We start from the raw sequence: 26,733 nt of genomic DNA, 5'->3' as shown, positions 1-26,733 counted from the left end.
TTACAAACAAGAGCGACACACCGACACAATTCTACAGCTGTCAGTGTACTCCATCGTAACAACATTATTGTATAGAAGCGCGTGTTTCATAAGCTCATTCACAAATCACAAACTGTATATACCGTACTAGCTCTCGTACGTAAAAATATATATGCATTATGGTCTGGTACTGCTGAAACAGGGCGAATAAAGCTTATATTAAAGCCGATCGATGATGCTACTGCGTAACTGATTCAGAATGGTGCTGCACTTGAACCACCAGGCTATGGTCACCTTTATTTGCCGAGGCTTTCATTATATTATCTACTAGCTCACTAGCTACCTCTTTTGCCAAAGCTTTTCTTTCTTACTTGTCGCCACGCTAGCACTACTACCTGCACTATCACTCTCACTGCTGATATGTCTCCGCAATGTTTTTCTCTTACAATAAATTAACAAACAGTACTTTCAGTCATAACTATTTAGACTAGCGAACAGGTTCGATCATATACAACCTGTATTCTTGACTTCCTCTAACTAGTAATAAGCCTAGCTAATTAATAGCTATGTTGTGGTCAGCACTAAGCAGTAGTAAGACCCTGTTTTGGTTACTCCTGGTTTTTTAACACTTATCACATCGAATATTTGGACATATGTATGGATTACTAAATATAGATTATTTACGAAATTAAAAATACAGGTAGAGAATAATTTGTGTGACGAATTTTTATGCCCAATTAGTCCATAATTTAATATTAATTGTTAAATAAAATAAAAGAGCTACCTGTGTTAAATTTTAACACGTCTTACCAAACACCCGATGATACCCGATGATGTATATACGAGCTCACTAGTTGGCGAACGTTCACCCAAAAAGAAATGAGAGAATGAATTTCAGACATTGTCTAAATAGTAAAGTACTCATTTGTCTCTTTTTTTTTTTGACACCGCATGTTTCTTTCTCTTTTCTTCTCACTTCTTCCTTATTCTGCACAGCGCAAGTTGCATTCTCTTTCTCTTTTGGCGCATTCCACTCATTTCACTTCACTTCTCTTTCTCTTGCTGAATTGCATGTGCTACAACATTTTTTTCTTATTTTTAGAACTGAAAAGCATCTAGACCCCTAATGAGTTTTGGTGATTAATGACAATATTGATTACTATGACTAACATATGTTTTGCAGAGGCAAAGTCATTAGTGTTAGGTTATGGTAATGGTGATCGATGAACTAAAAGATTCATGCCTACTTAATGGTGGAAAACGCTTCGGTTTTCAAAGGATTGTTGGACATCGTCGGGACTAGACTAGGTCTAAGTGCCACATGGTGAAGAAGGGCACTTAGAGTAGTTTAGGACTTTGTTTTCCGTTGACCGTACTATTAAGAGGGACATTGAATGGGTAGCTTGACCTAGGCAAGGCTTTAGGTTTAGGTGTGGTGCACACTTGGTAAACCTAGTGCTAGGCAGCTCAGAAAAAGTCCTTAGATCGAGAGGAACAAACTTCGTTTTGGAAAGTTCGTGTTTCGAGGAAGTTTGGGTACCTAAGTAGGCACTGGACGCTATGTGAATGCGTCCGGTGAGGTTGACTCGAGTCAAAGTGACTGGGTGCCTAGGGTTAGGCACCGGACGCTCGCACCGGACTCACCGGGGAGCGTCCGGTCCTATACCCAGGGAGGTCTGCAGTAAGACCAGGGCACCGGACTCGTCGGGGAGCGTCCGATCCTATACCCAGAGAGGGTGTAAATTCACTCTCACACCGAACGGTGTCACCGGACCCTCTGAGGTAGCGTCCGGTGCTCTGTCAGAGAGAGTACAGTTAGCCGTTATGGGGTCACCGGACGCTCGGTGCAGTGCGTCCGGTGCAACATAACCAGCGTCCGGTGCTCTCGTTTTCAGTGTAAAATGGTTGGCCGGCCCTTAGACTTGATGGGTTGTATTTATACTCCTCCACCTCGTCCAAGGGAGGTCTCTTGCCCATTTGATCAGTTGAGAATCACCTTGTGGTGCAAGAGAGAAGCAAGAGCCTTGAGAGGATTGAGAATTGAGAGATTTCTTGAGTGAATCCTTCTCTAGTTGAGTTTCAAGAGTCAAGTGTGCATCCACCACTCTCTAGTACCTTGTTTGGGTCAAGTGAGAGTTTATTGCTTGTTACTCTTGTTGATCGCCATCACCTAGATGGTTTGGTGGTGATTGGAGGCACGAAGACGGCCCAGAGTTCTTGTGGGTGGCTCGTGTCAAGATTGTGAGCGGTTGTGGGCAATTCACCGCGACGGAGTGTCAAAGAATCAGCCCGTAGAGAGCACTTGGTCCTTGCACGGACCAAGGGGGAGCAAGACCCTTGTGCGGGTGCTCCAACGAGGACTAGTGGGGAGTGGCGACTCTCCGATACCTCGGCAAAACATCACCGAGCCTTTCTTGCTCTTCTCCTTTACTTTCTAGCATTTACTTTGTGCAATTACTTTGAGCTTTTACATTCCTAGAATTGCCATGCTAGAATAGGATTGGAACTAGGTTGCAAAACTTTTATCCGGTAGCTCTCTAGTCACACTAGGCACAAGAGGTTGAATTGGAGCTTATAGGTTGCTTAAATTTTTAGAGAAGCCCAATTCACTCTCCCCCCTCTTGGGCATCTTGATCCTTTCAAGAACCATGCACACATAATTTAGAAAATGGAATAGGACAACATAACCTATATGAATAACTTAACAGTGCTAACTTTAGTAGTGCTCTCACATTCTCTTTTAGATTCATTAGCCAACTTAGAAAATTGAATTAGATAGTATAACCTGTATGGATAATTTAATAATGCTAACTTAGCAGTGCTCCCATATTATTTTTTAGATTCATCAGCCAACTTAGAAAACTAAATTATATAACATAAACGAGTAACTTAACAATGATAACTTAGCAATGCTCCCAAATTCTCTTTTAGATTCAACTATTTTTCTCTTTTCAGAAAACTAATCATTCGGGACATGGAAAGAGGGTTTAAAAAGGGTGGGGTTGAAATAAAACTATCTTTTATAACATATATTAGACAATAAATTTCATAGTATAATAATACAACCTTCCAAAACCAAGATAAATAATAACTTTCATAACTTCCACATCAATAAACTCAACATCAATAAAACTATGACACTGAGCATATCTTTTTCATCAAACTGAAAGATCTACAAAATATTTTAATAACAAATAAAAATACAAATTAGATGCATTACTCTTAACAGTAAGTTAGTCAAAAAAAAGTTACCCAACATGCATACACTAAGTTAGATACATAACTATCTATGATCAAATAAGTTAGGCAGTATATACACATAAAAAGATGACTTCGATATGTAACTTAGAACACTAAAGCTAATGAACTAGGTTGGTAGCAAAGACATGAAAAACAAAAATAGAGAGGTAAATAACTTTGTTATCTACATATAGCACAAAAAAACTGTATGTATAACTTATTAATTGACTAAGTTATGCACATAAGTTATATATATAACTTACTACGTGGCAAAGTTATATGTATTACTTATATATATATATATAATATTTTTTATATAACTTTTATGTATAATAATTACAAGATATAACTTACTCCCCATATCCCAAAATACAAGTTATTCTCGCTTCCCAAGAACTCAACTTTTTAAATTCGATCAATTATATATAAAAAATCGATAATTATAATACATAATTAATATCATCTGCCATGCGCCGTGGGACTCAAGAAGGCAACGAGAAATTCGCCGTCGGGGGTCGACTCTCCATCCCAGTCCCTGCAGGGACAGTTTTTCCTCATTCCCGTCCCCGCCACGATTGTCGGGGCATGACTTCTCTCCATCCCTGTCCCCACCGGGGAATTCATCCCCGTGGAGAACCCCGTCCTTGTTACAAACTACGGAAGAATACATAAGATAAGAAGGACAACTCAAACAATATAAAATTCCAATGGTTTTGGACACAAATGGCACGCTGTACATAAATCATTGCATTCACCAATAGATCTGGAATCAAAGATATAGACACTGGAAACGGACTCCAACGAATTGAGCTGCATCTCCAAAAACAACGTCCCTGACTCCCTATTGCTTTCTAGCTGGATTTGAACCACCATTCATCTCTCCGTTGATAAAGCAACACGGTAAGAGCAGGCTCGGGCACTCGGCAGAATACCCGCGTGTGGACGCGGGAGTGTGGCAGCTCAATCCATCGGACCCCCCGCACTACACAACACGCCCACGCCACTCGGGCCCGTCCCGGTGCGCAGGCAGAGATCCAGGACCTACACATTGTCGCCCCTGCTCGGCGAGCACAACGCCGGGTGATGACAGGCTGCTGAGTGGTGTGTCGGTGTCGAAAGTTGGAGCGCAGCTGGGGAGTCTAGTGGCGGCTGGTGGGGAATGGCGAAAGGGATGAATGGTTACGCCTGGTTGTTTAGTTAAAAACTTTTCAAGATTTCCCGTCACATCGAATCTTGCGGCATATTCATGGAGTGTTAAATATAGATGAAAACAACAACTAATTGTACAGTTTGTCTGTAAATCGCGAGATGAATCTTTTGAGCTTTGTTAGTCCATGATTGAACATTTGCCAAATAAAAACAAAAGTGTTACAGTATCCAAAACTAAGAAATTTTAAGAACTAAAGGGCCAGGGTGGGTATATATATTCGGCTGCCTATAGTTGGGCCTTTTGATGGGCCTTCTCCTGCTGAGTCGCGCGGGGTGGGTTAGCGGGGATCCGGGAAAGGGAGAGCTTGACCGGACCCGCCCCCGCTATCCCCGATGGGGAAAGGATTCCTATCGTTTAAGTCCCTATGGGAATTATTTTGGCCCCATCTCCGTCCCCTATTAGAGCAATTCTCCACGGGGAATCGAGGAACATGACCCTGTTACCATCTTGACGTGGGACTAGGATGGAGGCCAGCCAAGATGGTTGGGGTTGCGGCCGGTGACAGGAGGGAGCGGGACTAGGATTAGATTTTGGGGGTTGGTTTATATATGTGAGCAGGTGTTGGGTCATGGGCTAGATATCCACCAGGTAAGATCATAGATTGCTTTTGATGGTATATTAATAGTGACGTTCTCAAAATTCGTCTTAAAAAATTTGTCATAGAATAGAGGATTTCTTGTATATTGCAGGTACCGCCACCGCTCTCTAGAGAACTGCGGTGGCGGCTACGGATCAACCAAAGGCAGGGCGTCGGAGGTGTGCGTTCGTCGTCCCTGGAGTCGCCTCAGACGGAGACAACGCTAGGGATGTAATATTGGATTAGATCAGGCCATTTTGCGAGACGAGCCATGGGCTGCAGTCCTATTAGGCCCACGGGCTGAGCTTAGCCTGATGGGCTCAGGGAAGGCTGTCAGGACAAGCCAGATTTGTTCTAATCTACAGTTATTCATGGCCCGTGGCGACCCATCTTGAGTGCATCGATAGCCAACAAATTCGCAACAGTAGAACTAAATTCATTTCAATTCAATAGGCCGCAGCTCTACCTTTCCTAATGCTACGGGCTTTGCTGTGTTAAGTACTAATTGCTGCTACTTACGAAAGGAAGCTGTGTCCACAGTACGCACTTTACAGGAACTGCTAGTATGGAGTAATTTTCTGCTGGTATGGAGTAATAAACTGCTACCAAGCGGGCCACCATCTGCAATGCAGCCGATCATCATCGCAACCACGATGTGATGTGACACGGCTGTCATCTCCATGCATAATAATAATCATGCAGCGATGCGTTATGGGCTCGTCACATGAACTCATGAAGGCAGAGACCAGAGAGGCGCAACAGGGGAAGCCGGGAAGGGAAGGGCAGTAGCAGTAGCGGCACATCCGCACATGGCCACAGGCCCTGCTGCACATGAGGCGGCACTGATTAGCGCGACGCAGCCACGGGCGTGCTGCAGTATTATTAATATATTCAGGCAGACAAATGCTGCTCTGCTTGATTATATACCAGCGGCACTGATTACGTTCCTTTTGATCTTTCTGCAATCTGCAGTGTATTACTTCAAATCTGCCGCATCCGATCCGTTTTATGCCCCCTAGGTGCAGTACAGGTACGGTATATATGTCTACTAGTTCAGTCACAGCTAGCAGAAATCAGGATGTGTTGATCCATCAGATTAACACGAGTTGTAAACTTGTAATGAAGCCCAGTCATGTGACTGTGAGTGTACAGGCATCAGATTGGCATTGCCTGGGTACTGGGAAGCTGTACACAGATACTGGTACAGCGACAATGAAATTTCAGAACCCATAACCAGTAGGGCATGCTGCAACAGGAACAAGTTCAGACTCTTCGGAGATGGGAGGAAGAAAAAAAAAATTAAAGGTGATGTCTGTCCTGAAGCTGGAATCTTCAGAGACCTTTTCTCCTGCACACTCAATTGTGATTCCTCAAAAGTATTCGGATGAAAATAATATGGATATTTTATAACTTTATTCGAGATCGAATTTATTTAGAGAGATCTGTGACTCTGAATATTCAACATCCGATATCGTATCTGTCTCCGAATACTTAAATCGTATACTTATTATATTGCGAATACTTAAATCGTATATTTATTATATCGACATCCAATCATATTTTATTCGATGTGGTACATACTATCCGTATTCGAAACCAAATCCAACCAAAAATATAAAAACAAATATAGTATTGATAATCTGTGTCCGTATCTAATTGGTTTTCATCCGGCAAGGACAATATAAAGCAAATTGTTTCATCAAAATACTGTGTATGTTCATAGAAAAAATTGTGAAGGACGAGGAACCTTGCGCGCGCGCGCGCTTTCTCTGTCCCTTAACTGCTCTGACCAACCCCACCTTCTTCCAGCTGCCTTGTTCCCTCTACCTCTGTCTGTCTTCTTGACGCCTTCAAGCTCCGATTCCGAGCCACCACTCCCTCTGAGCACGAATAAGCACAGCCGGCGAGCAGAGGACGAGCCACTGTCGACAATGGCGGAGCCCAAGGCGTCCAAGAGCAAGTCCAAGTCCAAGTCCAAGAGCAGCCACGACGGGGCGGCGTCCAAGAAGTCCAAGGCCAGCGCCGCCGCGGCCGCACCAGGGACGCTGGACGCGCACTTCGCGCCGTGCGCGGACGTCAAGGGCCTCCGCTTCGGCGCGCAGCTCGTCACGCGGGCGCTCACCGTGCGCCGCGCCGCGCCGCTCGAGCTCCCGCACCTCCTCCGCGCCACGCCGTGCCCCTCCCCCTCCCCCGCCACCACCGCCTCCGCGGACGCGCTGTCGTTCGCGCCGACGACGACGGCCTACATCCCGACCAACTTCGCCATCCTGGCGCACCACGCGTGGCACACGCTCACCCTGGGCCTGGGCACCAAGAACTCCAAGGCCGCCGTGTTCGTCTTCGAGTCCGCCGCCATGAAGGCCGCGGCGGACGCGGCGTGGCCGGGCGTCGTCCCGCTCGGCGACGTCGGACGCCGCCTCATCCGCGCGGCGCCTGGGAAGCCCGAGATGGCGCGCTTCAAGTTCCGCAAGGGCTGCGTCACCTTCTACGTCTACGCCGTCCGCACCGCCGGCGCGCGCGGGTTCGCGCGCGCCGACGAGCTCCGCGCCGTCGTCGAGGCCGTCGCCAGGCTCAAGGACTTCCTCGACCACACCGCCATGCTCGCGCTCCCCGGACAGAGGAGCATCGACGTCGCCGCCGCGCAGATGGGCGTCGTGCATTGAGCCATTGACGCGCTTGATTTCCGGTGGCGGCTTGTGGCGAACTGTGAATAGGATCCATTCTTTTCTTTAATTTCTTTTTGTTTCTTGCGGAGTGTCCAGTGTGCATTGATTTCTGAATGTGGCAGTTTCTTTTTGGATTGAGATCGATGTTTGTTGCGCAATTCCTTGGTTCTCTGCTGTGAAATTGTTCATTAGCACCGGAAGATGCCATGGAAATTTCAGTCCTAATAAGATGCTGATAGGTTACCCAGTCATAGTTAGCATTTTTCTCTTCAGATTAAGAGTGGAGTTACAAGACAAGCTGATCCTTGGCTTCGCGTTTCAGTTAAAGAGATAACGAGTGTGCCTAGTTTTCATGCTTCGTGAGCAAAAGCGTTTGATTTGTAGACAATTTGTCAAAATTCAGTTCATGAATGAATTTCATTGTCTGTCTACTGTCCTCAGTTCAGTTGATTCCCCCCCCCCCCCCCCCCCCCCCCTGATTACGAGTAACACTGGCAGCAAATCTCATCAGAGCTGAATTTTGTGGGGAGCTGAACTCCTATCATTGCTTCAAGATGAGCTGTACTTTACAGCCATGAGAATGGGATTCTAGTTCGTGACAGCCTCTGATTCTTGATGCCAACACTAGTGATCAATCAAAGAGCCAAAAGAAGTAGAAGTACCAGTAAAGAGAGCTTAAGATGCTGCTCCCTGTACACATCATGACGGCCCCAAACAAGTACTGACGGCTGACGCATCGGCACCGTGCGGCTTCAGCAGGTTAGGCTACAGCGCTACAGCACCGACATGCCATGCAGCAGCCCGAGATCTGCCGCCGTGCTGCAGCTTCTCCATGGCACCACGGCGCCACTGTAGTCTGTACCCACAAGAGAAAACAACAAGCCAGGCCATGTCTGTCCAACCCCCACATGAGAAAACAACACGGCAACTTGGGGAGAGCACAGCAGGTGGTGGGCACAAGGGCCAACCTGCCCACATTGCCCCATGGACAAGCTCCAAACCACCAAATGCCAAGCTGATCATGCCCAAACTCCCGCAACCATCTTCAACCTCCAGCTGCTTGGGTTAGGCAGCAGAGCCAGCCCGTGTGCCATCCCGGAGCGCAATCTGGTGTAGACACATGTGCTGGATCCACAGCTCCCTTTTGGGCTTCCTAAATTCCAATTCAAAGTGCATCAGTTCATGGCATGATGAGCTCATGTGCAATGGTCCTGCATTCTTTGCTGTCAAAGAAAGCAGATGTATCAAGAGACGGCATGAAGAAAGGTGCCTTTACAGATCTTGTAACATGATGTCTAGTACACTACAAAGAATATCTGAACATAGCAGCAATAGTTTGCACTTCATGTGGCTAAAAAAAAACTGCTGGATTGAGTATGGAACAAACACTTCTCACCAACCGATCAATGGATGGATACAGAATTAGCAACAATATACGCAGCACGTACCCATGGATACAATGATTCAAGGTGAATTATTCGATATAAGAGCAAAGCAACCTAACTTTGGCCGCATATCTCAGAAAGTGCTAAAATACTTTTAGGACTACTACAAATTGGTGCTGACAAAATCCCCAAGGTTAGATACTTTGCAGGAGCAATGAAACCGTCACGATTAGTCAGGCGTGGCCACGCCCTGGTTAAGCTCAGCGAATCTCATGCCAACCCTCATGGAGTGCTTCAGGAACTTCTCGGCGCAGCGGCGGACACATGACTCCTCTTGCTTGTCCAGGGTCTTGCGGCGGAACGTGTCCACACAGTCTGTGAAGCACCTCTCCACCAGGGAATTGTACATTCTTAGACTGCAAAGTGATAGAGCAAGGGTGTGAAAGGAGTGAAGAATCAATGAGTTATCAGGCATTTGCAGGGATTTTTAACTAGAAAAAAAAGGTAAAATTATATTTACGAGGAAACCCCATTTGAAATTATGTTAAGCATTACTCCCTCCATCCCAATTTATAACACATTCCAAGAATCTTGGAGAGTCAAAGCATCTCAAGTTTGACCAAAATTATATGATAAGATAATAATATTTATTATACCAACTAAGTATCATTAGATTCTTCATTAATTATATTTTCATAGTATATCTATTTGATGTCATAAATCTTTGTAATTCTCTCTATAATTTTGGTCAAACTTGAGATGGTTTGACCCTCTAAATTCTTGGAATGTCTTATAATTTGGAATGGAGGGAGTACGCTATTTGCATAAGTTTTGAGTTATACACAAGGAAAGACAAACCAAATTTATGAGGAAATACCACTTACAATTAAGTCAAGCATTTAAGTGTTTTCTACAATCAAGGATTCAAGGATCATTCATTGATTCAACTGGGAAATATTATTCTGTTACATAATTTCAGTGTTCCGCTAGGCGGCGCCTAGGCGCGATTAGGCGCTGGGCGAGGGGTACCCGCCTCGCCTAGGGGGGTAGGCGGCATCTGGGCGCTGGGCGGCGCCGAGGCGGTCGCGGAGCTGGGCGAGCCGCGAAATTTCGCCCCCGCGGGCTGATGGCGCGGCGCAGAGGCGGACGGCGCAACCTTTCGCGCGCGCGGATGGCTTTGGCTGTTGGAAATCACGCGAAATCCCCACCGCCTCCTCCGTCCTCCTGCTCCACCACCGGCTGCTACCCCTCCCCTGCTCATCTTCTCCCCCACCGCCCCCGCCCCCCCCCCCCCGGCGGCAACTCCTCCCCTGCTCATCTCCCCTCCGCCGCCGGCAGCAACTCCTCCCCTGCTCCTCTTCCTCTCCCCTCCCCTGTTCCTCCCGACGCCTAGGAAAACACCTAGGCGCGATTACTCCCACCTAGGCGCTAGGTGGAGGGTCACCACCTAGCGCCTAGCGCCTAGCTGAATTTTGCATAATTGCATCCTTATTTGTCCACGTTTTGAATATCTTCAGGCTGTGACTTCTAGCCTACTCTGAAGCAACAGGATAACAATGGCACTTGCATTTCTGGCTCCAGCATCATCCACCTTGAACTAGAGTTATCTGTTTCCAATGCTATAGACTACAATTGACCAATCGGCAATTCGAATGCAACAGTTGTGAACCACAAAATGAAAAGACTAGAACCGCTGAGCAACAAATCCAATAAGGCGGAACTTAACATACAAATAGCTTTGCTCAATACCTAGAACCTACATACCAGACATCATAAACAGCAAAAGAGATGCTGGCAAGCATCGAAGCTACAGAATCCTTGGTTACCGCAAGAGTCGCTATGTTTAGCGAGCAGACAATATTTTCAAGCTTAAAATTCTGGGTATGAATTCACCTGATAGTTTGGCACCTTATGATTCCTGAATCTAACTAAAGCACTTGGCATATATAGAACAGCAAAGAACTTTTCCCTTCCCAACCATGATCATCCATTTTATATACTGATTTCATTACACTCTGAACAAACTAAATTATTTGCCACTGAGCAGCTCCTCATACAGTCATGTGCGTAGCCAAACGTCTGGAAATCATGCTTAAATTTCAATCAACGAAAGAACTCGCTAAACCTATACTGATTCGCATGATTTGGGACGTACAAGGCGCAAAATCACATAAATCTAGTGGACACCTACAGCCAAAACGCTTTGTTACAATGCACCGCATCAGTTCGCTGCGCCAATCGCTTGCACTACTTTTCATTGAAAACCAACGGTAAGAGAGCGAAAAGATCAATTTTCGAAGGCTTTCCCTAAACCCCCATTTCAGGCTTCCCAATCCAGCTCGTCGGAGCAACAGGCGCTCAGCGCCCACACAATCTCAACTAGGCACCGCTAAAGAATACTTCAATTAGAGGCCACGACGATGCAGGCTTCAGTTTCAGCAGCGACTAGGCGCCAAGGAAACCGGCAAAAATAGGGATCAGGGATGCATTCTTATGGACCGAACCTGTCTCGGATCTGGAGCTGCTCGACCATGGCGGCCATGCGCATCTTGTCCTCCTCGGGGAGGCCGTCCAGGTCGCCCAGCATGCTCTTGTCCATGGCCGCCGCCGCCCAGGGAACAAGAACGCTAGGGTTTTGGAGCCTCGGAGAGGAAAGGGGAGAGGTGACGAGATCCAATATTTTCGTTCTTTTTACTTGTTGCATAATTGCATCGTTAATCTGGTGTACTGGACATGCGGATTGGGCCGGGCCGTTATGGGCCTCACATGTGAAGCCCAGTAGTAAATGTGTAGCCCAACTTGATGTGATTTGGTAGAAATTTGTGAGAAATCGCATATTTACAGCAAAATCCATATGGTTTTCTCTCGGGGAAAACAAAATTATGTGGCTATTCTTCTATAAAGTTTATCCATATCTATATCTATATCTATATATCCACCTTGAGTTGTTGCCATCTCCTAGGTAGATGATGAGATGAATAAGTAATTTCCTGTCATGTAGTATATGCTATACGCGATGTACCTTTATCACTGACCTAGTAGCCTAGTTTGGACTCCTATACGAAGGGCGTGCAATAATGTAAAAAAAAGTTTAGTGTCACTTATTTAAAGACTTAAATGCGTAGAATGGTATTATAGTAATTATTGGTAAGCTCTAGTATTGTTTGTTGCCGATTTTGTTATGATTTATTATTTAACAAACTTGTATCTATTGAGTAATAATTTATAGGCTAGGTACATTATGGACCTGTTTAGGTTTCAAAAATTTCTCAAAATTTTTTAAGATTTCTCGTCACATCAAACCTTTAGACGCATGCATAGAGCATTAAATAAAAAATAACTAATTATATAATTTATCTGTAATTTGTGAGACAAATCTTTTGAATCTAGTTAGTTCATGATTAGACAGTAATTATCAAATACAAACGAAAGTGCTACAGTACCCAAACATTTTCACCAACTACACAAGGCCTATGTAAAGAAGTAGTGATCCGAGTTGTCACCGAAAAACCCTTTTCACTGGTAGTGCCCATCACTGTTATATGTTTCTCAAGATTCGAACTTGAGATCTTAACGTTCATGATTCCTCGAGTGTACTTACCAGCTGAGAGTTTGCTTTTGATCAAATAATCCAAAATTGCATCTGTACATTGGCTCCAATTTCAACTAAAAAGAAAACCATAAATATTCATGACCTGATACCAAAACAAGCAAAGATCTTAACGTTCATGATTCCTCGAGTGTACGTACCAGCTGATAGTTTGCTTTTGACCAAATAATCCAAAATTGCATCTGTACATTGGCTCCAATTTCAACTAAAAAGAAAACCATAAATATTCATGACCTGATACCAAAACAAGCAAAGATCAAACATGGTTGCTTTCAAAATTGAACGTTAATTCCACGGCGTCCTGTACAGGTTCAGCCAAAGGATCACTTTTTTAAGCAGGTGGGCTCTGCAACTCTGCAAGCAACTGTTCCACGTTTAGACAGATTGGCTAAAAAGTATGTTTGCTTGGCTGAAATACTATGGAAGTATTGTTCGTTGATTTATTATGAAAAAATACTGTCAAATAATTGACAAATTCAATAGATAAGCTTAAAATAGGTTTGCACACCGAGGAAACATCAAAAGCAAGTTCCTCATTCTGAAATCTTGTGTGGTAAGTGCCTCGTGTTCATCAATCCAAAAGATGGTTACTTTCGATTTGTTTCGTACGAAAACAAAGCAATTCATAAGATTTTTGGATGGAATATCAAGTTATGCTCACTCTTTCAGATTTTTTTTAATAATAAAATATAGCAAAAGAAACAACGGACAGGACATCCTTGTTTCCATCATCAAGCTAGAAATATGAAACAGAGGTTCGAATTCGTTGATATCTGGACCAGTGAGAGATTTGAGACAACAGATATTTGCTTGAATTCACATAAACATGCAGACAATGAGACAAAGCTCTAGCTACTTTGAGTTCACACTTGGGTCCACGCCTTGTGTATAGCTAAGGACAAAAACTTCGGCTCCATTCACTTGTGTCGTATATTTTTTGTCAGGCAATAGTGTTTCTGTTACAACATTCAGTCATAACTTTTCAGGCAAGCAAACAGACTCTTCATGATAAAGCATGAAAGATAAAAAAAAGAATGAATCAAAATCGAAGTCTATATGCAGCATTCACGTTTTATGTAAAAAAAAATAAAACGCCCACCGTGGGGCTCGAACCCACGACCACAAGGTTAAGAGCCTTGCGCTCTACCGACTGAGCTAGACGGGCTTAGTGCTCAGAGTTTTATTAAATACTATAAATTTAATAATTTTCTTAAGTAAAAATCTTTAGTGCCACCTCCTAAAGTGACTTGGATCAAATATGATACTTCACGAGAATGGAGATACTACACAGTGGAAACAACTGGATCCCGTAACCTATACCCCTTTTTTCTTCATATTTTCAGACGTTTCGCCTGAACTTCATCCGACTTTCAGACAAATGGCAACTGCAGAAACTTTTGCTTATAAAATAAAGAAAGGACATTTGTGCACACACCGTTTGAAGCATAATGATCCGGTGCGAATAATGGGATCGTGTACCTCCTGCACCCTCTTCTTCAACTTTTCAAACATTCAGCTTGAATTTCACATAACCTCCGCAGCTAAAAGCATGCCAGATTATACATCAAAGAAAAAAATGCCCCTCTGCCTATTAAGCCAAGGAGATTGCAAGTACAGATCTATAATAATATATGACGATCCACTGAAAAGATGTGCGTAGTCAACAGAGTAGTGTTTTTCACATTCAGAATTGTGCCTTCCACAGATCCATGAATAGAGGACAAACACCAGAATTTGTATAAGAATCACGAGCTAGAAATACCAGTATTGACTAATAAAAACGCATGACAGTTTGGTTAAATTTATCAGGTATATAATGCTATCTATTTCCTGTCTATTGTTTACCTTCTGTTTCTGATTTTCTATGCATGGCTAACATCCTACTACATTTGACAGTTGCTAGAATAGCCATGGTAAAATGATCTACACAGTTACTGTTGCACAATGCGAGACAAGCGATCCATCTATCTATCTAGTACCTTTCTTCAGTGTTCAGCCTTATGAACAAATTACTCCAAAGCTCAAGCCACCAAAAAAAAAGATCTGGATAGTCATTCATCAATTGATTCTAACACTATCTGAATGACAACATCATCCAGCAGGTCCTCCACCATCAGATCCTCCATGTCCAACGCGGTGCACTCCGCGTCATATACCAGGTTCATCCAGCCGTCCTTCCTCATAAGATCTTGTGCCACAATGTCCTCCACCGTCTGGCCTTCCTTCCAATGCAGGCTCAGGTAGCAGCTCACCTTCGCCCACACCTCCTCAAGAACATGATACCCCATGGGAATGGGTCTGGTTCGCAGGTCGAAGCGTGAGTGCCATGGGCCGATGACAAGTGAAGAGTCATAGATGTCCAGCAGGACCTCGTTGATGAGATCGAACAGGAGCATGCGCCTGACAATACTGTGTGGCTCATCGCATGCCATGCTGAGCTCCTGACATGAGCATTCTGCCTCATCAAAGACCACAGGGCTGACTGGCTGATTGGATGCGTACCAGTCGACATCGCCGCAGCTGAATCCTGATTTCTTGAGGATATCCTTGACATACTGGAAATCAGCCTCGTTCTTGTCACTGACATAAATGTGCAAGGGTTCCACAGCACCTTGTTCAGAAAATTCGTGTATGAAGCGAAAATCCGAATCCAAAGCATCATTAGTTATGGGCTGCCCTGACTTGACTAACCACTCTTCATCTTCAGGATCAACATCCTTGGCACCAGACAGTTGCGTCGCCTTAACTAACCACTCTTCATCCTCACGATCAATACCATTCATGACACCGGAGTGCTTCAGTGGTGTGACCAGCCATTCTTCATCATTGAAATTGGCAGCATATGCTCCTGCAGGCAGTGGTGGCTTGACTAACCAGTCATCGTCCTCAAGCTGCAAGTTCTCGAATGGTGGCTCTGAATCTAAAAAATGTATTAAGAAAAGAAAAGTGTCACAAGGATTGAAGTACTAGAAAACACATACAAGCAATGGGTTTTAGAGTTTTTGGATAGTGCAGAAAATACAATTGGTAATGGAAAAGGCTGCAATTTGATAGGAAAAGAAGATATGCTTGACAAAAATAACTAGTCTGGTTCTGAATGGGGGAAAATCATGAACTTTTACTAGTAATTTTTGCATTTTATAATAAACGCAGAGTTCAAATATAATCCACCTGCTATAGAACACTCTGTGAAACTACGAGTATGGTCTTGAAAGAATGACCGATCGAAGGAAGGTAAACTATTAATGCGACGGTGGGAGAAAGACTGGCCAAGAGAAGACAGACTTGGACTTCGAAGGATGCCACGGAAATTCTCTTCCAAACCTATGATAGCAATTTGTGCAAAAAAAATTGACAATATTGTAAGTCTTCTAATAAAAAAATGTGTTAATCTTAACTTTCTTTTGCCAGCTTACCTCCACAATTTAATCCAATGTGAATATTTTCTGATTTTTCTGTGACATCATCAGGATAGAAATTTCCTTCTGCACAGATACTGAAGGCATCAGTTCTACGTGAAGAAAAGTGATCAGATTCCACATTGCAAGTCTTGGACCCAATCCGAGAAGCTGAAACTTCAGGCAGGGCCTCTTGGTGAGATGAACATAACCGCATCTCTGGAAGAGAAGTTATTCTTTTGAGGCTCATTGGCATCTTCTTATCATTTAAGCTTGCACCGCCTTCCATTGTTATGTCTAATCTTTCTGGAGAAATTCTTGAGTCCCTTGAGATTGACTCATATAGTGTTGAATACTTGTCTACTGATTCCGCAATGGAATATGATCTTTGGATTTGTTTCTCCTCCTGGACAAACTTCTCCATGGAGGGGCTCCTGGTCAACCCAGACATTTTTTGGCCATATGGCAGTTTGTGGAAGACTCCATCCTTTGTAATCCGAGCAAGCTCTTTCTGGTTCTCCCTTACGACATCTTTGATCTTTCTACTGATAGCTTTAAAACGGTTTGAAGCTGTTCCAGCTTTCTTCAGGCTCCTTGATTCTGCAAGAGAAACTGCAGAGCTATCAATACCAGTAGGCATTCTTGTACTAAAGACCTTTGCAGCTTCCAGGTCAGCGGTAGGTCTCGAGGGTGACCTTTGGATTTCTGACCTCCTGCTTTTCTCACTGTCACTCCGATCAAATATAGGGTTACGTTTCCCTGATGACCCTCCTGGTCTTGGAAATGATTCCAATTTGTTCAGTGGTACAGAACCACTGGAAGAAGCTTCTTGCGCTTGCTGTTCAGGTGGTACTAGTAATGAAGGATCATGAAGAATCTTCAGAAATAGTTCCCTATGTGCATTAAACAATTCAAGAAAATCCAAGAACTCCTTTGAGTGATGTGTTGAAGCATCACAAGTTTTTTGTGTAGAGGGAGCCTCACTCTCACCAGTGAGATTTCCAGGTGCTGTCTCACAGGGTGCCTCCAGATCTATGCTATCTTTGCCATCCATGCTGCCACAAGCCCTGCCGGGCTCTTGGATATTGGGATGTTGTGGACTCTCATGTGGCAATGGTGGCGGTTCACTGTGAGAAGAACCCATCTCACTGGAGCCCGAGTTGTTCATTGCATGATAATGCGCAGCTAACTCATCAGGAACCTCATAATCAAAGCATTTCGAGTGATGGATTGATCTGGAGCGCAGCAGACGTGATGAGGATGGGGAACTGGCTGTCGAGCTGCTCTTCTTTTTGTCTTTCCCGGGTGTTTTTTTCTTGAACATGAGTGTCCTCCATATGAACATGTGGGACTTACCAGTTTGGGAGTCACTATTAGTTTCCTTCTGCAATTAAACACCACAAGTAGAGTTAGAAAAAAAGAGAAGTGCATTAACATTTAACTGGAACTATATCAATAACTTGAAATATACATGTAGAGCCTCCTAGTGATTTAGCATTGACAACTAGAAAATTATCACAAAAGGTTGCAAAGCTTTCATAGATTGCAAACATGGCAATTTTGAGTCATGCATCACTATAGTTTGTTGGTTGTGCTATTATACGAAATGTAGTAAGATCCATCACTTCAATATAACAGTAGAAATCTATGAGGCTTCTGTGTTTACCATAAAAGAAATGTAGTTTATACACCTACCGGGATATATTCATCTTTTTCACTGCTAGTTTTGGGCTTTGGGACTTTCACTCCTACAACAAATAGAAAAATGTGGTCAGCACACTACAATTTTAGATGACCCAAATAAAGAGACCTGCCTTGCTAGGGTCAGCTTTCAAATATGAACAGCAAAGATAAATCTATGCCAAGATCCAATTCATAACCAGGGAAATACAAAAAGCATGACACAGACAATCCTGTGGAAATAATAAAAAGTGTTGCCAAAAATGCAAAACTGAAAGTAGACATATGTAAAACCTTACTGATCGTATTGTTACTTCCTTCGCTGTGCTTTCGGTAGGCAATTGTCTTCGGCATTTGCAACCGTTGGTTTAGGGCAAGGAAGTTGAACAGGCCTTCAAGGCAACCTGTGCTCTTTGTATCAAACCGCTTGCTCTCAGCCATTGTTCCAGCAAACCTAGCATCAGTGTAGAAAGGGCAAGATTCAGAACACCCTAAAAGTCAACCTTAATATATTTGGATACCCAGACCCATTTCCAATATGTATAAAAGGCTCATACTGCAGATGCTCCAGATATCCATTTTTTCTTATTTAACCCAGCAAGAGAATGTACGTTCTAATTATGTGAATCAAATACGAAAGTTTGACATACAAGTTCCATGTAGCGCACATATTCCATTTGGGGTTTATATTTGATAACACAGCTGCTAATTTGGGAAGAGATGGTAAATCTGCAATGAAGAAATCATTGTGTTTTAAATAAAATACAGAAGTAGTTTTTAGGGAAAACCAATCACGAACTGTCAATGATAATTCCCCTACCAAGATCATCAATATTTCAACTAGAAGAAAAATCAGGCATTCACAAATCCAACACAACCATGAATTGCGGGTGAAAGATATATATCAGGACTAATCTTCATCTTGCCAAGCATTTGTCATGTATGGCCCTTATTTTTGTTGGGGGAGGACAATGCAATTTCATCCCTGCCATCGAAATGGACATGGCAAGTTTATACTCAGGTTCAGCATCATCCACCAAGTCGCAGTTAGGCAAGAATCACATAATCAACAATTCATGCAAACACAATTGCAATTTGCAATACTCCCCCAAATCAGTAAGCACCAATATTAAAATCCTAACCAAACAACCGCGCGGCGAGAAAAGGGATTGGGAAAAGAATAAACGAGAGACCATACCGGGGTAGAAGCGAAAGATCGCCCTTTTCGTGGGCTGCGCATGCGGAGAAGGGGAATGGAGCTCCTCCCCTCCATGGGCTAATGGCTATTTCCTCTCTCTGTCTCTCTCTCCTCCCCTAGCGAAACATACCCAACTGTGCGAGGCAGAGAGGAATGCGCTCCTCCTCTCTCCCTGTGCATGTCAGCTACTTTACGTTTTGCAGCACAGGGAGGAGTGGCCTTGATTTTTTTTTCTCAAAAAACCAAAACCTTGCGGACATTCCCATACAAGCCATTTTTTATATTTTAGCAAAAATATAATAAAATATTAAAAGAACATGTCTCTAATTGACCCAGTTCGGGTGGCTGATTTCTGGATTGGTGCGAGAGAAAAATATTTATAGCTAAAAGGTAGTGCTGATTTTGACTGATAAACACAAAAATTAGCATTTTCTGCCAAGCCAAAAGAGGTTGAAGACTAATATGCGATAAACTCATTAGTCACACTAATTATGATGTTTGGATATTTAAGCAAGATGTTGAAGACCTTCGTTTGATCTAGCTCTTAAATTGACTTTCACATAATCTCTCTATTCAAAGTGGTAACATGTAAAATGTAGCACACGTGATACTTCATCTTAGTATATGGAGTAAAATTGAAAATTTAGACTAAAAACAATTTAATTTTAAAAGCCTTAGTCTAGCACCCAAAGTATTCCAAGTTTGGAAAATAGCATTAACTATATCAATATTTAGAGCTGGTTTAAATATATAATATATATATACGTTGTACAAAAACATATAATCAAAGTTGGAGTGTATTCTAAAGATCTTTAATCCAAGGTATCTCTTATTAACAAGAAATGTATGGTAGTTCTTTTAAGTTGCTAAGGTATGCACAAACTAATTAATGATTTGGGTACTAGATAGATAGTGAGTGAAAATGTTAAAAGATAGTATTAAGGGTCTGATAAAACAATAAGTTTGTAGATAAACTTATCATAGGCTTAGAGCCAAATTAGTGAAGGTAAAGAGCATCTCTAAGAGTTATCGATATTTTGTTCCTCAGAATATGGTGTTTGCCAACTCCCAAATTAGTATGGAGAGAAAAAAAAGAGGTCATCTTCAGGAGTTTTCTATATTTTTATCTTAAAAGTTTTTCTTGTCACTTTTTTCCACCTCCTTCTACTTCTCTAGATGCGTGCTTCCAGGCCGCGTGTATATTTGTGCACAGTGGTGGTTTTGTCAAGTGTGAAAAGATAGGAAAGAGATATGGGAAACACTTGGAGATGAAATTTTCTTCTTTTTTCCAAAAAACATGGATGTGAAAGGAACATGGGGCACTCTTAGAGTTAGAGATGCTCTGGTATGTCATTTGGTATAAGTCTAGATCTTCAACGTTTTAAGTCATAGTGGTCTTTCGATTAACCAAAGCTAACTAAGATAATGTTAATTAACTCTAAGCGTCAACAGTGGATCTATGACTTTGATCAAAATTTATTAAAAAGGATCTTGTTAAGTAGGGAGTGTGTGGAAGTTGAGGTGCTTAAATTAAGTTTGTAGAGTAATATACACTTTCTCAAACCTTAGTAAGGCTAGCACAGTTTTGACAAGTTGTGTTTCCAACTAAGGCTTTGTTTAGTTCCGAAAATTTTTAGAAAATCGACACGGTAGCACTTTCGTTTGTATTTGACAAATATTGTCCAATCATGGACTAACTAGGCTTAAAAATTCATCTCGTCAATTCCGACTAAACTGTGCAATTAGTTTTTATTTTCGTCTATATTTAATACTCCATGCATGCGTCTAAAGATTCAATGTGATGGGGAATGTGAAAAATTTTGCAAAATTTTCTGGGAAGTAAACAAGGCCTAAGAGAAAATCATCAAGAAAGACGACTGGCGGAGCACGAACTCGAGTTCTGCAGCTCGATCAGCACCGCTAGCGCATCAACGGCCTAGGTAGCTACCAACAGCCGCCGCTTCAGCCTTTAGCTTTGCAACACGGTGATCAAATAAGAGCTCGTGCAGGTCCACGTAACGACGACCTTGCCATATAAAAACCAAAGTTATAGACGATTTCGGTTGCTTTATAACTAAGACGTATTTATAATCTCAATAAAAGAGTCCTGTTTTCTAATCTCAAAACTATAAGATGTGTGATCCGGATACAAGTAAAATATATCTTCTAATATCTACTTGAAGAATTTTGGAGATATACTACATACTCCCTCTGCCCTTTTTTAATTGTCGTTGTTGGTGCGCGTGCCATAAATTTGACTCGATTTATAGAAAATACGTGCAATATTTGTATCTCCAAATAAATTTGTTAAAAAACTAGATTCAAAGATCAATCTAATGATACTAATTATGTATTATAAATATTAATATTTTTTAATATATAATTGTTAATATTTTTTAATATATAATTGTTCGACAGTTGTTTTTCGGAAAGCGCAAATCAGCCTGGGCGTTCGGTTCCTCGGTTCGGTTCGGTTCGGTTCTTCGGTTTTTGACACAAATTCGGTTCTCTACAAATAGGAACCGATCGGTTCTTCACAAATCTTGGAACCGAGCAAAATCGGTTTCGGTTCCGACCGAACTAACCGAAAATTTACACAGGCATAAAAAAAATAGAAAAATAGGAAAAAAATATTTTTTAAAAAGCAAGATGTCGTTATTTTAAAAAATGTGAGGATGTGAGGCTATGAGAAGGTGTCATTCACCTTTTATATTTAGGGTTAAGGTGGTATTAGGCCTATGTTGTAAGGTTTATTGGGCTAATTTCGGTTATTTCGGTTCTTTCGGTTAACCGAGCCTGGGAACCGAAATTTGATCGGTTAGTTCGGTTCCTGAGAACTGAGAACCGAACAGCTAACCGAAAATCGTTTCGGTTATTTCGGTTTCGGTTCCGGTTATTTCGGTTTCGGTTTCGGTTCTCGGTTATTTTTGCCCACGCTTAGCGCAAACGATAACTAAAAAGGAACGGAGGGAGTATATATGTCCGTTGTTTTGGATCGAAAAAAAATCAATATAGCTGAAACTAGAGACGAAAAATTTGTCACGGCATTATCTGGCGTGACTCACTACTACCTTCCATGCCACGTCGATAACTTATATTAAGTGGAAAGTGTTTCCTGAAGTGGTATCTAGTTAGGCCTTGTTTAGTTCCGACCAAAATTCAAAAAGTTTTCAAAATTTCCTGTCACATTGAATCTTGCGGCACATACATAAAGCATTAAATATATACGAAAACAAAAACTAATTACACAGTTTGTCTGTAAATCACGAGACGAATCTTTTAACCCTAGTTAGTCTATGATTGGACAATATTTGCCACAAACAAACGAAAGTGCTACAGTAGCAAAATCCAAAAAATTTTCACATCTAAACAAGACCTTAGTCACGTTTAGACATGTGGCGAGGTTAGCAGTCGTGTCGCCGTCTTCGGCGCGATTAAAAGTGTCAAAGTTTTTCAAATTATAAGTCATTCCAAGAATCTTAAAGAGTCAAAGTTTTTCAAGTTTGATCAAATTTATATAGCAAAATAATAATATTTTTGGTACCAACCAAGTATCATTAGATTCTTTGTTACTTATACTTTCATAGTGTACCTATTTTATGACATAAATCTTTATATTTCTCTCTATATTTTTTTGTCAAACTTGAAAATGCGTTGACTCTCCAAGATTTTTGAAATAACTTATAATTTAGAACGGAGAGAGTAGTTCAGAACATATTCATTTTTTAATATGAGTTAAGGCCTTGTTTAGTTCGAAATTTTTTTCAAAATTCTCCGTCACATCGAATCTTTAGTCGCATGCATGGAGCATTAAATATAGACGAAAATAAAAACTAACTGTACATTTTACCTGTAATTTGTGAGATGAATCTTTTGATCTTAGTTACTCCGTAATTGGACAATGTTTATCAAATAAAAACGAAATGCTACAAAAATTTTTACGAACTAAACAAGGCCTAATAAATACACGGCTGGTCATCGCACGCGCTCGCAACCTCACTCGTGGAGCCCCTCGACCGAGCGGCGCATCATCCCAAGGCGCGACGTGGACTTGTTTTCTCCTACCCCGTCGCGGCCGAACATCTAGCAGGTGTTCTGAGCCTCCGGGTGCGCGCCGGGAAGACATGCTGGCGCCGGTGCCGCAGGAGACATTCCTGTTCGCGGTGAGCATCCACGAGAACATCGCGAACCACGGGCGCGACAGAGATAGAGGTGGTGGAGGCGGCCACGCACCTGGGCGCTGGCGGAGGCATATCGGATGCGAGTGGGCGAGCACAACTGCAGCTGAAAGTAGGAGATGACTATCCTAGGCAGCATGGCCGGATCTATAGATATTCTTCGGTATTCCCGCGAATACCTAATTATTTTTGGTATATTTTTATGTAAATATTTATATATATAAAAGTATAATGCTATAATATATAGTATTTTCGCACATTTGAGCTCAAAACATGTAAAAAACTGGCATTTCAATTAGAAGTCTATATTCTCAAAAGCAAATATTAGTTTAAAGTTGTTGACTTGCAGTATGATTGTTTATATTTTAAATCTATGGATTCGACTTTGTAAAAGTGGAAATACTCAAGTTTAAAATCCTAGCTCCGCCACTGCTAGGCAGCCCCTACATAAAGAAGAGGTATGGACCTATGATGCACGACTTAACAAGTTCAGAGATCTAGATTTCGGTTTTAAGAGTTTGTGGACCTAGATGGCATAGAGCCACAAGTTTAAGAGCCATGTATTTAACTCTTTTAGTATTACACAATAGTATTTTTGGATAAAAATAAAAAAAAAACAAGAAAATATGGAAGCTACTACCCTCGGCTCATTGTTCTGATAAGCATTTCCCACTAATCGATGTACTAACTGTGAAACCACTCAACAGAAGATGGGTATTGGTTTAGTGATTAGAGACCACAACGGTAGCTTTTTGGCTGCTTGTAGACAGAGCCGCAGCTGGGTCACCGAACCGAACCTGAACTTGCAGAGGCAATTGCTCTTAGACATACAGTCCTTTTTGTCTCAAGTCTTCCATACCTTAAGGTATTGCTAGTGTCTGACTGCCTCTCTGTGATCCATAAGCTCCAATCAAATGGCAGAGATCGCTCACTAGTGGCATCGGTAATTCAGGACATCAAGCAAGAGATGAGACTTTCATCAATTGATTTCTCTTTTATTCATGTCAGTAGATGTTGTAATGTGGTAGCTCATATTCTAGTTAGATCAGCTGGTCAATTTTCTGACTCTGTTTGGTTTCATGAGGCGCCCGAGCTCAGTCAGGCCTCTTTATGTAATGATCGGTTGAATTAATGAAACGCTACCCGTTGCTCTCAAAAAAAAAAAAAAAAAACCCACTCAACTGAACTCTGAACTTTTGCTTTGTAACCATCTTCGCTTCAGAGTTTAGAAAGAAAGGAAAGGAAATGAATGGATGAACGATACCAAACCGGCTGGTTCTTTTTGAGCTATCTATCACTTTTGGTGTGTGTATATATATTAGGCAAGCACTATCTACACTGTTCAGTAATACATCGAGATATGTGCAATTCAAAATAAGTAGTGTAACACAGTGGAGAGAGGGGTAAAGTATTAGCAAGTATGTAATAACACGAATCTCAAAGCACATTTGCAACACATAATTGACTTATCCGCGCACAGCAGCTTCGTAGATTGAAACCAAAACACACCTCGATTCTCCTTACAAGGTTCGGCAGAAAACAAAACATTTTTACTCGTACCTTTTCAGGCATTTACAGAAACCATCCAACTCCAATCTTTGACAAAAACATAGAAATGATGCTCCGTCACCCATGGTAGCTCGGAAAAAAAAAGGTAAACCGGTTTGCATGTTTTTGTTACTGAAACTGGAGTAGTATCATTTTAGGCATTTACAGAAACAACGCACTACTAGACAAAGATACAGAAACAGAAGTGGATACTCTGTAGCTTCAAAAATAGAAATCAGGTACGCAACAAGACCTGTTATGCACAAGAACTAACGGCGTACGCAACCAGGACCTGTAACCTGTTATGCACGGATAGACGACAGATGGTAAATAAACCTTCCTGGTTTCAAAGAGGTGTGGACCTGCCAATCCAGACTCCAGACGGCCAAACACCATGTGTCCATGTTAAAGCAAATAGGGGAGAAAAAAAAAACTGCCCCTCCTTGTCAGGGAATATCACAACACGATGCCAAATATGCGCAAGTAGATGGGGAACAAATTTGACAACACTTCACACACTATTCTGAAATTATCTGTATGTTTTAACTAGGCAGAACATAGACTCCAATTCTAGCAAACAACGTACCAAATCACCGTGGCAGTTCAAGCCTCGGGGATTGGAAGTTTCCCGCTGCCAAATCTCAAATCTGCATATCTACAGACACAGCTATGTTAGACCTCCGCAGCACGAACTGCACTCACGCGCACACACACGAGAGGAGACAGAGGTGGAAGATGAACAGTGGACACGAGTATTGCCGGCGACGAACGCCCCGGCCGCTGAACGGCCTGTATGTTGGCTTTATTAACTGGAAGATACACAACTCACTCAACAAGACACGAGCCTACACAGCCAATTTATACTCGTAGCGACGCAGCGCCCACGCACCCACTTTGCGAGCTTCATGCGCACGTACGCACGACACTCTGGAGGACCTGGTCTCTTGCGTTCGTGAGCCACATACTCCTCCGCAAGAATGGGTCTCCATCCTTCTCGCTTAGCCTGCTTTGCATGCGCTCAACCGCCAACGACTTGCCTCTAGACTCGATCAGCCTTGCCTAATGCAATCCTAACAAACTACATGCAGGACTCCGGCCACACAACGTGAACTCATCACGTGTCCAGCCACAACTAACCCAAACACGTTAACACATAACGTGACTAATCTATACGAGATGCAAAGACTTAAAACTAATTCAAGTTGCAGATGTATACCCGGCTCTCTTCAGTCACTGCAAACTTCAGTCGGCCTCCGTCAAAGAAATCATTGATGTTGGCATTCAGAACACTATGGTTCCTCGGCTAACAACAGCTGCTCAACAAGAACTGCGGGATGCCCAGGACGCGATAATCAGCCTGCACCTATCAGACCAAAGTGATGTCAGGAAATCGGTGTTCGAAAGACAAGAATGCAGCCTGGACAGCGGTGCCATTTACAAGATGATCAAGGCAAAAACCCAACCCTCTAGCCCCAAGGCCAAAGTCATCTGGGAATCATACGCTCCTCCACGCGTCCAACTCTTCATGTGGCTGTTAACTAGGGGCAGGATCCAATGCAGAACGGTTCTCTTCTCCAAAACCGTGGTTGACGACCCGACTTGTGAAATTTGTCGGGCTTCTGAAGAATCTGCAGACCACATGGTTTGTGGGTGCAACCTCGCTGGTCAGCTGTGGCAGAGGCTGCAGATTCAAGTAAACCCCGGGGACCTGGACATCATTCATTCATGGTCTCCACCACCAACCATCCCGCGAGAGGCATTCTCCTCCTTCCTGGCAATTTGCTGCTGGCAACTATGGAAAGCAAGAAACGCTTTCATCTTCAGAACGGATACTACCAGCGTTCAAGCACTACTCCTACAGTGCAAAAACGCCGCCAACCAGTGGGCCTTCAGACTTCCGGCATCCAAGAGGCATATCGCACAGGCTTGGGCACTCGCCTTCCAGCGGGCGAGGCAGGGTGAAGGTTAACTGTCTTCTTTAGTCTAAACGATGTTTCTTTCTTCCTCTGTGCTAAGTGACCCTAGTGTACGCCTGTCCAGGTGCACCATGTACAAAAGATCTAT

General features: G+C 42.7%; 4 protein-coding genes and 1 non-coding gene across 8 annotated transcripts; 2 read left to right on the top strand and 3 right to left on the bottom strand.

The window, feature by feature from the left end:
* LOC8068108 lies at positions 6,710-8,103 on the top strand. Its single transcript, XM_002443350.2, has one exon. The coding sequence runs from the start codon at positions 6,938-6,940 to the stop codon at positions 7,667-7,669; it is 732 nt and encodes a 243-aa protein (XP_002443395.1). The 5' UTR covers positions 6,710-6,937; the 3' UTR covers positions 7,670-8,103.
* LOC8068107 (mitochondrial import inner membrane translocase subunit Tim9) lies at positions 8,996-11,746 on the bottom strand. Its single transcript, XM_002442315.2, has 2 exons — positions 11,562-11,746; positions 8,996-9,473 (listed from the first exon to the last, which is right to left on the bottom strand). The coding sequence occupies exons 1-2, from the start codon at positions 11,654-11,656 to the stop codon at positions 9,287-9,289; spliced, it is 282 nt and encodes a 93-aa protein (XP_002442360.1). The 5' UTR covers positions 11,657-11,746; the 3' UTR covers positions 8,996-9,286.
* Positions 13,760-13,832, bottom strand: TRNAK-CUU. The gene has a single exon. It is a non-coding gene; the product is annotated as a tRNA-Lys (tRNA).
* Positions 14,378-19,134, bottom strand: LOC8074237. Of its 4 annotated transcripts, XM_021445629.1 has the most exons (8): positions 18,944-19,134; positions 18,566-18,730; positions 18,396-18,474; positions 18,045-18,199; positions 17,761-17,813; positions 16,084-17,449; positions 15,839-15,991; positions 14,378-15,587 (listed from the first exon to the last, which is right to left on the bottom strand). In XM_021445629.1, the coding sequence occupies exons 3-8, from the start codon at positions 18,413-18,415 to the stop codon at positions 14,719-14,721; spliced, it is 2,616 nt and encodes an 871-aa protein (XP_021301304.1). In that variant the 5' UTR covers positions 18,416-18,474; positions 18,566-18,730; positions 18,944-19,134; the 3' UTR covers positions 14,378-14,718. The 4 variants fall into 4 exon arrangements, with proteins under 4 accessions (XP_021301304.1, XP_021301303.1, XP_021301305.1 ...); XM_021445628.1 differs by lacking the exon at positions 18,566-18,730; XM_021445630.1 differs by lacking the exons at positions 18,396-18,474; positions 18,566-18,730.
* On the top strand, positions 23,068-26,638 carry LOC8068106. Its single transcript, XM_002443349.2, has 2 exons — positions 23,068-23,233; positions 25,878-26,638. Exons 1-2 carry the CDS (start codon positions 23,068-23,070, stop codon positions 26,636-26,638), a joined length of 927 nt encoding a protein of 308 aa, XP_002443394.2.

This window comes from Sorghum bicolor, chromosome 8 (assembly GCF_000003195.3).
Source record: "Sorghum bicolor cultivar BTx623 chromosome 8, Sorghum_bicolor_NCBIv3, whole genome shotgun sequence".
Taxonomy (NCBI): domain Eukaryota; kingdom Viridiplantae; phylum Streptophyta; class Magnoliopsida; order Poales; family Poaceae; genus Sorghum; species Sorghum bicolor.
The sequence above is the reverse complement of the archived record's forward strand: the minus strand, read 5'-3'. Positions and strand labels throughout refer to the sequence as shown.

Coding starts and splice junctions, on each gene's coding strand:
- LOC8068108 (XM_002443350.2), top strand. CDS start 6,938: ATGGCGGAGCCCAAGGCGTCCAAGAGCAAGTCCAAGTCCAAGTCCAAG.
- LOC8068107 (XM_002442315.2), bottom strand. CDS start 11,656: ATGGACAAGAGCATGCTGGGCGACCTGGACGGCCTCCCCGAGGAGGAC. Junction 9,474..11,561: donor CAGCTCCAGATCCGAGACAG/GTTCGGTCCATA, acceptor ATCACTTTGCAG/TCTAAGAATGTACAATTCCC.
- LOC8074237 (XM_021445629.1), bottom strand. CDS start 18,415: ATGTGCGCTACATGGAACTT. Junction 18,200..18,395: donor ATGTGCGCTACATGGAACTT/GTATGTCAAACT, acceptor CACTGATGCTAG/GTTTGCTGGAACAATGGCTG. Junction 17,450..17,760: donor AAAAAGATGAATATATCCCG/GTAGGTGTATAA, acceptor GTTTAATTGCAG/AAGGAAACTAATAGTGACTC.
- LOC8068106 (XM_002443349.2), top strand. CDS start 23,068: ATGCTGGCGCCGGTGCCGCAGGAGACATTCCTGTTCGCGGTGAGCATC. Junction 23,234..25,877: donor GAGCACAACTGCAGCTGAAA/GTAGGAGATGAC, acceptor TTCAAGTTGCAG/ATGTATACCCGGCTCTCTTC.